At 40.0% G+C, this 15,525-nt stretch overlaps 2 protein-coding genes across 2 annotated transcripts in view; both read left to right on the forward strand.

Moving 5' to 3' along the window:
• LOC135473409 (transcriptional regulator ATRX-like) overlaps positions 1-6,741 on the forward strand; it is a 40,808-nt gene extending 34,067 nt beyond the window's left edge. Inside the window, 4 exon segments of the mRNA XM_064753259.1 lie at positions 847-1,012; positions 2,637-2,788; positions 4,665-4,769; positions 5,248-6,741. Of these exon segments, the coding sequence (XP_064609329.1) occupies positions 847-1,012; positions 2,637-2,788; positions 4,665-4,769; positions 5,248-5,412 (588 nt within the window). The 3' untranslated portion in view covers positions 5,413-6,741.
• A 5,886-nt stretch (positions 6,742-12,627) lies between these two features.
• Positions 12,628-13,104, forward strand: LOC135472174 (uncharacterized). Its single transcript, XM_064751550.1, has one exon. It carries the CDS (start codon positions 12,628-12,630, stop codon positions 13,102-13,104), a length of 477 nt encoding a protein of 158 aa, XP_064607620.1.
• Positions 13,105-15,525: the final 2,421 nt, after the last annotated feature.

The raw sequence follows: 15,525 nt of genomic DNA on the forward strand, positions 1-15,525 counted from the left end.
ATGTCATTATGTGGTATGTTTGTATCAGATGCTCATCTTATCATGTGCTGTGCTTGTTTCATGTCTTAATGTGCTGTGGGACCAGTAGATCCAGGATCAATCCTTGATCGAGTCACACCTAAGACTTTAAAAGAGGAAGTTGTAACTTCCTCGCTTGGCGTTCAGCATGAAGGGGATAGTGCAACGACTGGTTGACCCGTATCAGTATAATGGCTCGGGCGGGGCGGCTTACTTGCCTTCGGTAAGTCGTCTCAGTGAAGCAACACTAAATAAAAGAGCGGTGGAAATCCGTCCTGCAACAAGGAGGCACATTACACGTACATGCACCCTAATGATTCCTTCGTCGTCATATGACTGAAAAATTGTTGAGTACGACGTTAAACCCCAAGCACTCACTCACTTAATGTGCTGTGCTTGTATGAGATGCTCATCTTGTTATGTGCTGTGCTTGTATGAGATGCTCATCTTGTCATGTGCTGTGCTTGTATGAGATGCTCATCTTGTCGTGTGCTGTGCTTGTTTCATGTCTTAATGTGCTGTGCTTGTATGAGATGCTCATCTTGTGATGTGCTGTGCTTGTATGAGATGCTCATCTTGTCATGTGCTGTGCTTGTATGAGATGCTCATCTTGTCATGTGCTGTGCTTGTATCAGATGCTCATCTTGTCATGTGCTGTGCTTGTATCAGATGCTCATCTTGTCATGTGCTGTGCTTGTATCAGATGCTCATCTTGTCATGTGCTGTGCTTGTATCACATGCTCATCTTTTCATGTGCAGTGCTTGTATCAGCTGTTCATGTTATCATGTGCTATGCTTGTTTCATCTTGTCATTTGCTGTGCTTGTAGGATCACATGTTAGCGGACCTGCTGCAGAGGAAGAAGCATTGGATCGTGTCTTACCACGAGCACGACTCGCTGCTGGAGAACCAGGTCAGTGAGGTGCTGTCCGAGGAGGAGAGGAAGGCAGCATGGGAAGAGTTTGAGCAGGAGAAGAAGGGCATCATCAATAGAGGTATGTTCTATGGTTGTTCCAACAAACTCTCTCAACCTGTTTCCAAGTAGAGGCCGGTCCACACTTAGGCGATTGAGTCACGAAAAAACAAAATCAGCCAGAATGGCAAGGAATCTAGATTTCGTCAGGAGAGTTTGTGCAATGACCCTTCCTCTCACCAGGAGCAGTTGTAATGAGACTGTAAAAATAAGCAATGCTCAAAAAGCGTATTGTACTTTTGAAGGTATACCAGATTGATTCATGAAAGAGTTTCCAAATCCTTTATATTGTTTTGGTATTAACTGATGTCTTCATATTTAGTATCATTTAGAAGCAAGTATGTCATCAAACATTACTATTGGTTCTGAAACTGGCATATTTCCAGTAGTAAATCATAATGTCTTTCAAACTAAGCTTAAAACATCTTTCTGAGTACAACGCAACTCACAGACTGAGCCAAAATTTGATAAGACAGATTTGATAATATTTAAAATTAAAATAATTTAAATTGTTTAAAAAAATATTTATTTTGGTCAAAACTTCAAAATTGGCAACAATTTTTAAAATAAGCCCAAAATTAAAATTGAAAATCATGTGTGGACAGACAGTATTTCACCTAAGGTTTGTACATAATGAACTGTTGATACTGCATAAAGGCCTTAAAATGATTCTTTTGATGCCAGCACTTAACTTTTTTGCACAAAAAATTAGCCAAACTGTTAAGTGACCCAACTGACACCTTGCCATCACATAGGTGAAAAAGTTTTAAGTATGACATAAAACCCCAAGCATACATATATAGATAAGTGGCCTTGTAAGGTGGACGAATCAGTCGGAATACAGCAAAATGTGTTGTTTTAAAAATTGTAAACGTAAGGTGAAATATTTATGTATTTATTTATTTGATGTATTTTATGATGTACTCAAGAATATTTCACTTATATCACAGCGGCTAGCGTTAAGTGGGGAGGAAACCCATGACCATCCACAGGTTGCTGGTAATCTATGTGAAATGCAGTCAAAATATTTATATATTTATTTATTTGATGTATTTTATGCCATACTCAAGAATGTTTCACTTATATCACAGTGGCTAGCGTTATGTGGGGAGGAAACCCATGGCCATCCACAGGTTGCTGGTAATCTATGTGAAATGCAGTCAAAATATTTATATATTTATTTATTTGATGTATTTTATGCCATACTTAAGAATGTTTCACTTATATCACAGTGGCTAGCGTTATGTGGGGAGGAAACCCATGACCATCCACAGGTTGCTGGTAATCTATGTGAAATGCAGTCAAAATATTTATATATTTATTTATTTGATGTATTTTATGCCATACTCAAGAATGTTTCACTTATATCACAATGGCTAGCGTTAAGTGGGGAGGAAACCCATGACCATCCACAGGTTGCTGGTAATCTATGTGAAATGCAGTCAAAATATTTATATATTTATTTATTTGATGTATTTTATGCCATACTCAAGAATGTTTCACTTATATCACAATGGCTAGCGTTAAGTGGGGAGGAAACCCATGGCCATCCACAGGTTGCTGGTAATCTATGTGAAATGCAGTCAAAAATAATTTCATGTAATCTGTGACATTTGTTGCTTACCTGAACACATTGTGTTTTGCAGCACCCCAGATCACTCAGCAGTTTATGATGCAGCAGGCCCAGTATATGAACCATGGCCCAGGGTTGCCACACATGATGAGCCAGGCAGCGTATGGCTCTGTCAATGTCAGACCCCCTAATGTCTTGGCCATTGTCCATGAAATGAGGCAAAGGGTGAGTAGCTGGATTTTTATTTTTACACTAATTTGGTATTTAATTTACTACAGAAAAGATTTACATGGTTAATACAGCTGGGTAGTACCCTGGTAGTTCTGACCTGTGAAGCATGTTGTTTTTGTAGTCAACATTCCTGGCTGTGCTACTGGGAACACTTGTCGCCAGGCCTGCTCCCTCTTCAGCTGTTTCCAGTAATCGGCTTAAAACGAACATACTCGACACCCATCATTTGAGTGTTCGTTCTTTGAACCGGGGGCAAACGGTTCATGGGGATGGGTCCCTAAAGCACTGTAATGCGAGTGAGATGTTTCAGTGTTATTGCCATATGTTCATATTAATTGCTGCAAATTAAAAAAATCGCAACTTAGCCTCTTGTGTATCAGTGTAACGGTAATTGTTGCAGATGGTGTTTCAACAAATCGTACACGCCTTTAGCCCAGGTTTTGCATATTAGGGCACGGGAAAGCGCCAGCCCGACATCCTGGGACAACCTGAAATTTTCGTCAGGCAACTTCAACTTCAGCTGCCTGTCAGGCTACTAGAAATTCCAGCAGCAAAAACTGAAATTGTGACATTTTACTGTCCTTTCCAAGCTTTATTCAGACCATAACAATATAGTTTCCTTCTGATTAAATACTTATTTTGTGGATCCCAACAGTGCACGAGAGCATATCCGCTGCCATTCCCCATTCTTCAGCCATTTCTTAAATATAACATGACGTTTAGAGGTTGAAAATGTACAATCTCTACCCAAATTAGGAACCATGTAGCAAACATTTGAGTTTCACGATCATTAACTGGCATTGCAGACACTAACAGCTATCACTGGATCTCCAAAAGTATTCCACTGGTGCTAAACCCAGGGAATCCTGAGCAACAACGAAGCATCCCATTGAGGAGAAATTAGTTATGAAAGCAAACGTAAATGTGGCTTTGTGGAGTCTTGCAAAATGGAATTCACATGGCTGTAGTATCATGAGAGGAAAGTAACACAATGCTTGGCAGCATTTTGTCAGATGTTTCCAACCATTGCCGGTGTCAGCCTTCCGTTTTTCAGTGGAACTAATAGTGACCGAAAGAATCCAATTCGAACTCACAACTGTGCATCATAAAAAGTGTGTAGAGGCCAAAGCCACTGCAGGTTTCCCTGGGAAAGCTCACATACAGGACAGTAGTATTGCATTAAAGTATACATTTAGATAAATGTACCTGAATTGTATTAAAATTCCTGTGTTATAACAAATATATCTTGGGCTTAACTGGCTAAATTTGGGGTAGCAGAAAATTTGTTGGGACACCAAATTCTCGAGGTAGCCTGCCCTTAGCGCTACCGGAGATTTGAAAATTTTGTGAGCCCTGCATATATAGATGAAGCACAGTAACACGTGGAGGGTCTTTCAGCATTGTTGTTCGTGCCCAACATGTCTGTTTATTACTGTAAATTACAAAATTCCTGACATTCACGTCATGTGAAGGGAAATATTTAAGTACTTTATTGATTAAACTGAAGTTTTACACTCGTCTTTTTTCCTACAGGCAAGCTCATTGGTAGCTTGCTACCAGGCTAACAAATCTAAGTTTGTAGAACAGCTTCTTATATTCAGGGATATCAGTATATTGGTGTCAGTCATACAAGGTGTTCTTTGACACCACCGATTTAACCAAAACCAGTCACTTTATGCAACATGTTCATGACATGCAACAGCTATTAATATCGAAGACTTCTTCAAAATGCAGTGCCAAGGAAGTATGTACCCGACCAATGATGTGTGTCTCCAGTCCTATGATGTAGTAGGGGATACCATTGGGATGAAATGTCTCTCACTCACTTCTTGTCTGAATATAGATAACTTCTTAAACTTTTCCATTCCAGTTCCCGAATCTGACCCACGAGGCATTACAGATGCAAGTCCAAGCTGTGGTCAGACAGCAGATTGCCCAGCAGATTCTACAACAGCAGGAACTTCAGCGAAGACAGGTCAGTTCTGATGGAGATGAAAACTTACACTTTGGATAGGGTTGTTCTTCGGTTGTTTTTTTTGGAAAGTTGAGAAACATAAATAAATTTTATTCAGGTAGTGGAAAGAAAGACATTTCAAATTGAAAAGCACTCACTAAAAGGTTTGAATTAAGGTGCAGGCCCTTCATTGACTAGGACAAAGTGTTCAAGCACAGCCATAAACAGGAAATTTCTCGGTTGCCCCACTGTCAGTAATTGGAAGGCTTTAATTGGAGGGACAGAATAAGCAACACTTTTGTGGCTGTATGCGTGTTCTTAACGTTTCCTGAAGACCGCTTGTCTTCCACCATCAGTGCGATGTGCATGTCTGTACATCACACCTCAGACAGTTCATCAGTATCTGAGGACAATAAGAAGCAAAATTTTTTTAGTATGTTTTTGAACCACAGTCAAATAAATTATTTATTCTCACTGCTACTGTTTTTGTTGTGGGCAGATTGAACAGAGGCAGTTCCAGGAGCAGCAGAGACTAAGGCAAATCCAGGCCCAAATACAACAACAACAACAGAACATAGAGACGCACAGATCTGGGACAGGGACATACAACAATATGACTAGCTTGCTGCGGCCTGGCCTACCACGACATCCAAACAATAACTGAGGTGTCTTGAAGCTGTGCCGAGTGTCACACTGGTGTTTCTGTTAACGGACATTTATAGTGTCGGAAGCAACCAACGCATTACTGTCAAAGCCAGCTGGTCACTTACAGTGTCAGAGCCAACTGACACCAACACCTTTATAGTTCGTGAACTGACTGACACATTTACAATGTCAGGACAAACCAACACATTTATAGTGCCAAATCCAGCTGACACTCTTATTGTGTTGAAGCCAACTGACACATTTATAGTGTCTGAGGCAACCGACGCAGTTATGGTATCAGAACAAACTTACACATTTATCATGTCAGGGCCAGAGCCAAGTTACTGAACTTTACTCTCAGTATTGGGTTTGGTCTTCGAGGTAGTGCAGACTGAAAGTTCAGCTTTAGCTGTAGGTGTGAGGAGACTTAGTTTTAAAATCCCTCTAGTCATATCCCAGGCTCTAGCGGTTGACTAGAGAACTTTGGTTCTCAAAAAATTTCTTTCTGAACTCAAGGAGTTGAATCCTGAACTACTTAAGAGTTTACAGACTTCCAAGCACAATGAACCATGAAGAGTGTCCGGGTGCTGTAAGTTTCTTAGTAAACAGCGCCCATCAAATGAGAACAAATTAGACGACGGCAGCTTCCATCTCATCACAAATAGTTGAGATACTGAGATGAGATAACGGTCAGGATAGTAGCCTTTATTAGGAAGGGACTGGTGCAAATGTATGACACGTGATCCATTGCACATCACCACATTTGAGACTAGCATTTCATTTGCTGTTTTCTGTTGTTAAATCTTTATCACGCCTTAGCTCCTTGAAACTTTTTGTCTGGAGCAAAGAGTGGAAAAATGACAAGACTCTCTTCACCTTTGTGCACGCCTCATGGGTTCTGTAAGACATATACGAGAGTGTTTACAGTTGAGAGAACCGAGCCATGGAAGGAATATTTGAGTTGCATATTTCCCAGATGAGTCGCTACAAGTGTGCAAAAGGTCCAGTGGCGAGACACTTCGACTGCATGCCAGTTTAAGCTTCCCCTAGGGTGTAATCAGCAGGGAACCTTTCCTCCTAGAGTAATTTGGGCCTGTGTAATGCTGTGGGGCTGTTGCTCACTCCTACCTTTTGATCAGGATGGCATTGTGTGGCACACAAGTAATACAATACTTATTCAGTGCAAGAGAACAAGGGTCAGCTCTGCCCAGAGAAGCAAAGATACTCTGTTTAAGAAATGATTTCAATCCATGGATTTGAAACCCTTGCATAATGATGTAGTGTTTGTACTCATCAGAAAGCCACAACCTACATGTCGCACTATTTGAATAAGGAGAATGACTTTTCCGAGTGTAACAATAGCTGTTTTTTTTTGTTTTGTTTTGTTTTTTTTAAATATTGCATTGTTAACCAGTATCCCAAATGAGGTTACAGGAAGCCTCCGTGGCTCAGTTGGTTAGCGCGCTAGCGCAGCGTAATTACCCAGGAGCATCTCACCAATGTGGTCGCTATGAGTTCAAGTCCAGCTCATGCTGGCTTCCTCTCCGGCCATCTGTAGGAAGGTCTAGCAACAACCTGCGAATGGTCGTGGTTTTCCACCCACCAAAAAGCTGTTGGCCGTCGTATAAGTGAAATATTCTTGAGTACGGCGTAAAACACCAATCAAATAAATAAATCAATCAAATAAATCAATCAAATGAGGTTATTACGGTGGGAAGGTGGGAAGTGTGTATTGAATGTGGCTTGCGCATTTCTCACGACAGTCAACCACAGTTGTCCAAGTGTACATTTTGAAAATTCACTTTGGCCTAAGACATGCCTGTCTCAAACAGTACAGCTTATCAGCTTCAATTTCCATTACAAGCTTTGAAATATAGTCACTCCATCAAATTAGTATAGGTGTAGTATTCATATATTTGACTCCAGCAGAATACTATCTGAACTGATGGCACTGGTATGAATCTGGTTTTAACGTTGATGACGTTTGAAAATGTTGAAGTGTTTTATTTGGAATACAGGCTAAAGAGGTGTACCTGTATATTTTTTTTTTGTTTATATATTTTTTTATTTATATTTTTTTTTTATTTGCATGTTATTGACAGTGTGGGATTTCTGAGAAACGTGAACTTCGTCATGGGTTGATTTGGTATAGTGGCTTATTGACATGGATTTTGTGCGGGACCACAGAAGTTTAAAATATGACATATTTATTGAAGTAGTAATCTCCTGATCAAATACTGTTAATACTAATGAGCGCTGAAAGCTTTAAGTTGGCTTATATGGTGATTGGCATGATTGTGTAATTTTGTGAGAATCACTTATTTTGCATGTATGTATTTTAGACGTCATTTTGTTTCACTGAAAAACCCATCATAGGACAGTAAATGACTTGCCCGGTTCAAAGAATAGTAGGAGGCGAGTATTGAATGACGCAGAAGTAGCCAGACGGGGCTTATGTAAATTGAATTTGTATATACACGTATTGTAACCAGATGTAGTATGTACTAAGTACTATAATGTCTTAATGTGATAAATGGTAATTTATCATCGCATAGCGTGTGATCACTGTAGCTGAAGCTGCTTTTTGCTGGCGTTTTTTGCGGATACTGTTATACGGTCATCTGCTTTACTTCACCCGATATGCACTTGTGATTTCTGAAGAAAACATTGTTTTTAATCCAGTCCATCCTTGTGTTCCTGTTTGACACGTCTCTTTTATTCTGATATGTCATGCTTTATCGTAGTACACAATGTTGTATATATTGGTTATGCTTCGCAACGCATATTGTACTTAATCGTGAGATTAGAATGAGATTCCGACCGTTGACCCAAAGAAGTTAAATGTATTAATCCCGACCAGCGGATTGTCGTCCGTCAATACGGACTGGTTGTCTGTTGAACACGAGCTCGCTGCTTTTTTCTTAGAAGTTTTTCCGCTGGTATTGGAGCTACAGTTCATTTAATATTTATACATGTTTAAAAAGTGTGTATGTTATTTATTTGAAGTCGCCTCCTAGCTAATTACGTCTCGCGTGTGGCCTGAATTTTTCAATGGTATTGGGCCATGTGCAGTTTGCACGTGTGTAATGTGATGTACCAATAAACCATGTGAAACATCGTGCAAATGGAGTATGTTTGATTTTTTTATGCCTAGAGAGACTTGAACATGAAAAGACTTGTGAGCTTAATAACTCATAAGCATCTAGGTGTAATAACGGGAGCTGTGGGGTTGAGTTTCTGGCTGCAGCTGTCGGGTGTTGATTTTATTGTTCCAGAGAAGGATTTCAACAAAACTCGCACGTAAAGCTTGCATTTACCCATTACCACTGCGACTCTAGTTCGCAGCGTCGAATTCAAGTCAAGTGAAAATAGAACATGAGCTATTTCAAGCGATTGTATAGCTTTCTTCAAATTGCATTGTCTTATGAAATAGATTTGTCCTACTTTCATTCCACTTGTTGAATAGAGAGAGACACCATACGACAGATCGCATCATCTCAACATGGCTTAAGTTATCGCAAGTGGCATTGATGCGTGGCTGTTGAAGGCAGCCGAACAGTTGTCAGTTATATGACGACTATGGCCTATCCACAAATATGACCCACTGTTGTACAAGTGAAAACTCTTGAGGACGTCAAACCAACCAATAATGTGGCAATTTCCTATCCAGCTCAGGAAACTATACCGCAACCTGAGCGATTTTGAACTTTAATCAGATGCAATACGCTTTTTGATGTCTTCCAGGAATTCTGATTTTTGTTTGTTTGTCCTCTTGGAAAAGCAAAGGTAAATGGAAAATGGCGAGGTGCAAAAATCATGGGTTCAAGATTTTAAATCCACCAAACAGATCACCATGCTTTAGAACCATGAAACAGATCATTGTGACTTGCTACAAAAGAGGTCCCAATCCAAAATTTGTGTATGTGTTTCGATCTTCCTTCCAGCAAGGTTGTTTCATTCATTCATTCCAGCAAGGTTGTTTCACTCATTCATTCCAGCAAGGTTGATGCTGCGATATATGCTGCTGGACATTGCTAGATTGATTAAATCAAGATGATAGGTTTCAAGATACAGAAAACAAGGGAAGGGCCATGTGGTCAAGCATTTCTCAAGAAGGCGTCAGTATATTCTGACAAAGAGTAGTAGAGTTACTCTTTATTTGGCAGAGAGCCAACCCATTTCGAATCTTTGACACAAAGCGAAGATATCAGTGTGGGGTAAAACCACACTGTGCTTGTAAACCCAAAACCATTTGCGGACTTGTAGCTTCTCTACAATGCGATGGATGGGAGTTCTGGTCCATCTGAAGCATCCTCTCCAATCCTGTATACATGGGAAGGTTTGCTGGCAGCCTGTAGATGGTGATGAGTTTCCAATCAAATAAATAAATAAGTGTGTGAAGTCATATTGCTACATAATCACCGTAAGAAAGTTGTGAAGCTCAAATAAGGAATAAGATACTTTATACACTTACTCACGAAATTCCCCCGGGCTCTGCCCGGTTTTCTCCCACCATAATGCCGAACGCCGCCGTATAAGTGAAATATTCTTGAGTACGGCGTAACACCAATGAAATAAAATAAATTAACACTCAAGAAATTCTTTTTTTTTTACAAAAATATTGGGAAATGATTTTAGACAATTTTTAAACATACTTGCATGATATGTGAGTAAAACCAGAGCGGTGACGCCAACGTGATAAATGGCAAATGGTCAAATCCGGCCTATTGTCATTTTACATGTGACTTACCTATACAAAATTATTAATGGTCTCTGCTCTCGGTTTGCAAAATCCGAGTTTCGATCCCTCAGTAGAGAGTGAAAGCTGTATGGGGAATACGTGGTTTATTCCGATAATATTCTAGGCTTATATGACATACGGGATATGGACGTGCAGTCCTTATGCTTGTGTCTGTCAAAGTCTTTGTAAAACACATCTAGATTATTGGTTGGCATGTAAGCGGGTTCCATGTACAAATACATGTGCAAACAAGCTTTAGGCTGTGAATCTGGCTACAGTAGTGTAATGTTTGTAAAACTGGCTGTGAGCTTCATTATATTGTACAGACCTCATTCGATAAGAGGTCGATTTCATTACACTATATACATGACACAAAACTGAACTTTCTGTGGTGGTACCTGCTGTGCTAAGCAATGCGCGTCCATGTAGCTAAATGTGTTTATATTGAATTTTAATCTGAGTTCTATATTAGGCTTTTTTTGTCCAATCCAAATTCGTGCCTGTTACAGTTGACGTGTGGTATGGTATGGTGTGGTTTGGTTTGTTTGCCTGAGGTTTAATGTGGTTATCAACGTTACTTTGGTAATTTGGCCAATGTTACTTTGGTCATTTGGTCAACGTTACTTTGGTGCACTCTTGTAGCATGCAGGTCTTGATATCGTTATATTTACAGTCATTGGAACGCCAAGTCACCACCTACCTACCTTCGGTCACGGTACACCGACACAGGGTTGCCTTGTTCTTTGACCTATACTCCCTTATGCTAAACACCACCTGCAGGATTAGTTCGTTATGGTCTAGGGGATACCTTCACATAATTATTAATCCTAGATGAATTAATTCAGTTTAACTAGCCTGTGTGAAAATTGCACACGGTGATACAATCTGTACGCGTATTACATAAATTCATGCATGCTCGATCCTGTAGAGTAATCCATGAACGCATGATTTTAAGCTCTGAAATCCATATATATATATATATATATATATATATATATATATATATATATATATATATATATATATATATATATATATATATATATATATATATATATATGTATATGGTCACCACGTAATGCTTGTATATATCGAACTAGAGGGTGGCCAACTATTAGCGGGTTCACCAAACCTGTATGTACTGGCAAGCTAAAAGCTAACATGGCGTGAGATACGACCGGTTATATTAGCCCTAGTCAAGATGGATATATAAGAAGTCTTTACAGTAACAATTAGTAACAATATACCCACAAGCCCACCCACGGGGAACGTTGCGATCGTCTTACACTAGTCTTTATATCGACACATACATTAATTGAATACATCATTCTTTTTGACCTCGAAAAACGTTAGGTCAGTTATCTCGCGCTGAACAACTGAGATCGCAAGTTCAAATCCAGCTCTCGCTGTTCGGGCTGCGGTTTTCGTCAGGACTTTCTTCAGTTACCAGGTGAGGGGCGGTGGTTTTTCCTCTGGTTTCCGTTTCCTTGAACTGAACTTAAACTTACGGGGATCTCATTGGTGAAAGGCTGTAGGGAAATTGTGGTGCGCTAGCATGCTGATCACTGGATCACAGAGGACTCTCCGTCATGAATGAAGCTTTTTGTTTTTTTTGAGTATTGCATAAACCGTCATTAAAATAATAAACTTCTTCGAAACACTTTTCCAAGTGTTGTGTTTTACTTTGTACAGGTCTATATACATACTGAACTTTCTCTGAACTGATATCATAAGTACTTGTGCGTAAAACTATAAATTTATAATCCTATGGACCGACTGTTGGGGAGCTAAATAGAGTACAAATATTATAGCTTACAACACTAAATCCTGGCGCGCACTATAAACAACAACGGTATTTATCGTAGTGTTTTTATGCATTTAACACCTCAGTTAACAACAGTGGACTGTTTACACATCTACACATAACACGTTGTTAGACATGTATGCGGAGAATATGCCAAACTGAAAACAAGGGACAAAAGGTAACGATGTGAGTTTAGTCTGCCACTTATATTAGTCTCAGCTTTATTATACGGCACTGTTTTTATTTACATTTTCATTTGCAGGTGGTATTTGTCTGAAAGTATATACATGTAGGTATATATAGGCTTTATACCTGTGGCTGAATTAAAGCCACGCATTGTCTCGGACAAGGGAGATTAGTGTGTTACTAGGTGAGTTTAGAACTACAATATAGAATAGGTAAGGAACTCGTGTATGTACGTGCCTGGTCCACTCCAGGTGTCGGGTTATACAGACTATATTACAGCAGTGCTAGGTGTGTAGGCCTTACAAAGGAAGAGCCACCGCCAGCAGCACCAGTTGGTTTATACCTTTAGCACGCCTATTTTCGGTCGTGCTGTTTTTAGCCACACGCGTATGCGGTATATACGGTACCAGAACTGCGCATCTTACAGCTTATGTATAGTTCGTGTACTAACTCTGTGTAGATACTCAGTCCTGGTAGAAGCTTGACCCCTTCAAAGTTCGAACATGGCAACCACTTCGCCCTTCACGGTGTCCGCTACGGAGGCCAATAGACTCGTCCAGCAGTGCAATAAGGACGACAATCACCGACACTGCTACCTGCTGCAGGTAAGCTTCCAGCCCGTATACGGCGACGTGGAAATCCCCCAGTCTGTCTACAAGAAGCTCCCGCGGCTGGTGAATGGAATTCCCCTTGGGGCGGGCAGGATGACCCGACAGGACGTGTGCGGGATACGCTGGAGGTACCTGGAAGGAAACGCTCAAAGATCGCTGTGTTTTGTGTCTAATCCGATGATACAAGAAGACGCTGAAGAGACGCGCCGGCTGTTGAAAGACCAGCTGATTTTACAGTCACAACAGCTGTTCGGTGAGATCACCGTGAAAACGAACGTAATTCTCTCGCAGTGTTTGCACTTCGACCAGGACTTCTTCGTCAACGATATTGCGCTGTGCTTGAACGAAGGACTTCATTTTTTAGATTGACGACGGATATGTAATTAGGAAAAATGATTATTATTTTTTTTTTAAATTTTTTCAGTATTATTATTTTTTTTTCTGTTGTCAACGTTTGGGAAAATAGTAAAGTTTAGCCGGCCAAGTGTAGTCGACAAAAGGAAGCGTGGAGAGCTATTTAAATGAAACTGCCACCCGAGGTGGACAATTTGGGCCTCTGAACTCCTGACGTTTTTGTATATATATATATACCAGAGAGTTTTATTTGAAAGCTGTTGAAGTTTGTGTGATTTATAGTGAGCCCATATCGCCTGTGATACTGAATTATTATATGGGACCTCTTAACAAAAAGACTTATCCAGTCGAATCCCGGTTAGGTTCAACTTTTAATAGCCACATGTACAAACCATCAACACCAATGGAGAACGCATGTGCAGTAGATAAAGCCTGCGTGTATACAACATCAATGTACTGACAATATGTACAACTACACAGCTGCATATGAAATAACTTGTGAGAAGAAAAAAAAACTCTCTTGAAGTAATTCGGTGTTAAAATGTGCGAAATTACGTGAACGTGATTTCACCGCGAGCTGCAGTTTCATGAAGGAAGTGCCCAGGGGAAAACAGCCTCAGGTATTGCGCTATATACAGACCCCTACCCAAGACTGTAGTGTATGTTGAGTGCCGATGTGGGTAAAGATATACCTACAACAGTCTTAACATGTGTATACATACACTGTAGGTATATATATGTGTGTGAATTGGGTCTACACGATTCAGTCTCCTGTGCATTATGTTCGGAGCCCTTACCTGCGAATTGAGACTTTGCCAAGATTTTCCAATTTGCCTATATATCTTTTTCAGCAGTCCTATCAAGTTTCCAGAGTGCAGAGTGATGTTCACGTAAATGTATTTTTTACAAATTAAAACTTTGAACGTACTTGCAAGAAACTGATGCGCCAGTTCATAGCGTGTGCAGAGTCTGCATGGTGGACATGACGTTTCAGTGTTTGGTAAAAAGCGAATCTCATCAACTGTGCTGCTCAGTCTAAATATAAGGACGTAGAGGTGCCGAGGGACTGAAACTTTTATATTGTTTTTCAAGAACAAACACAATTTATCGGTGATCTTGACAGGTAAATAAGTTGAAACGAAGCTGTGACAATTTGGGTTAATATTCATCCAGCGACAGACGATATTTGTGTGGTCATTCCCAGACATGTGTGTTCACCCTATATAATTTGCCAGGCTGTGAGAAATCATATGTACGCATGACCGGGAGAACGATAGGAGGACGTCATAACGATGTATTAAAGATGGGTGGAACGTCTTGTTGGCATGGTTTTCAAGTCTGTTGGGAATGTATGGTGGCCTAAAAGGGCCATATAGTTATTGTTTCCTGTTATGCCAACACAAATAATGAGAGGTTTCTTTAATCTGTTTAATTAAGTCTCGGTTTTAAGGCTCCTGTTGTCGTGAAACTTAAGCAATTAAAATTATCATCTGACCTGATCAACCTCATTATTTATCTACCATTTACAGACATTTCTAAGATCCTGTAAAGCGAATGTAGAGAGGGCGCATGTGCTGTACAGAGTATGGCTATATCTATGGAATCGGATTCACAAGCATGCGCACTTTTAACCATAATTCCATCTCCCTGTTGCCCTTTTCCTTTATTGTGTTGGCATTTATAAACGGATAGATAGCGATGGTCTTTCGTGGCTACGATGGGGTTGTTGAAAGGATAACTATTTGCATATGATATAAGATCATACGTCATAATGCATCATATAGATCTGTAAGTAAATCACGAAATCCACTGATATAGCTGGAGTGGAACGAAAGGAATAGCCATGCAGACAAAAAATTATTGCTGCCATTTTTTCTCTTAGCATGCGCCGAATATTGGAACTCCTCTTGTTGGAACAGGCGCTTTGATGCAGTAAGTTGTTTTAGTCTTGCATTTCTCTGTGAGATCGCGCACTGACATTTTAATGTTATACGCACATTAAACTGGTGTGTATTAGTTAGCTCCCTTGCTGGGAATTTCCTCACCCTTTTGCCCATTCCATAATACCACCCCCACCCCAGTGATCTTCAATCATTCCCCTGTGTTTACCTGTCTACACTGTACAAACGTACAGTGTGTCTTTTTCCATATAGAACCCAGATTTTATACATTGTATATTATAAAGATACGTACCACGCAGGTGCATAATTATTTATATGTATAAATGACAGTGTTGCAAATAAATTATTTGTCTGCGATTTGTTGATTTTTAAATGTTATATCCCCTATTGGTGTTCTATTTATTCATTCATATATGTCGTGTGAGGAGTTACATGAACCCACTTTTTGCGCTTCACTGATTGAATGGGTATACACTTTCCCGGGGTAAAGTAATTCCCTTGTAATGACGTCTTATAGGCAAACTGGTGACGTAGT

The sequence above is a fragment of the Liolophura sinensis genome, chromosome 8 (assembly GCF_032854445.1).
Source record: "Liolophura sinensis isolate JHLJ2023 chromosome 8, CUHK_Ljap_v2, whole genome shotgun sequence".
Lineage (NCBI taxonomy): Eukaryota > Metazoa > Mollusca > Polyplacophora > Chitonida > Chitonidae > Liolophura > Liolophura sinensis.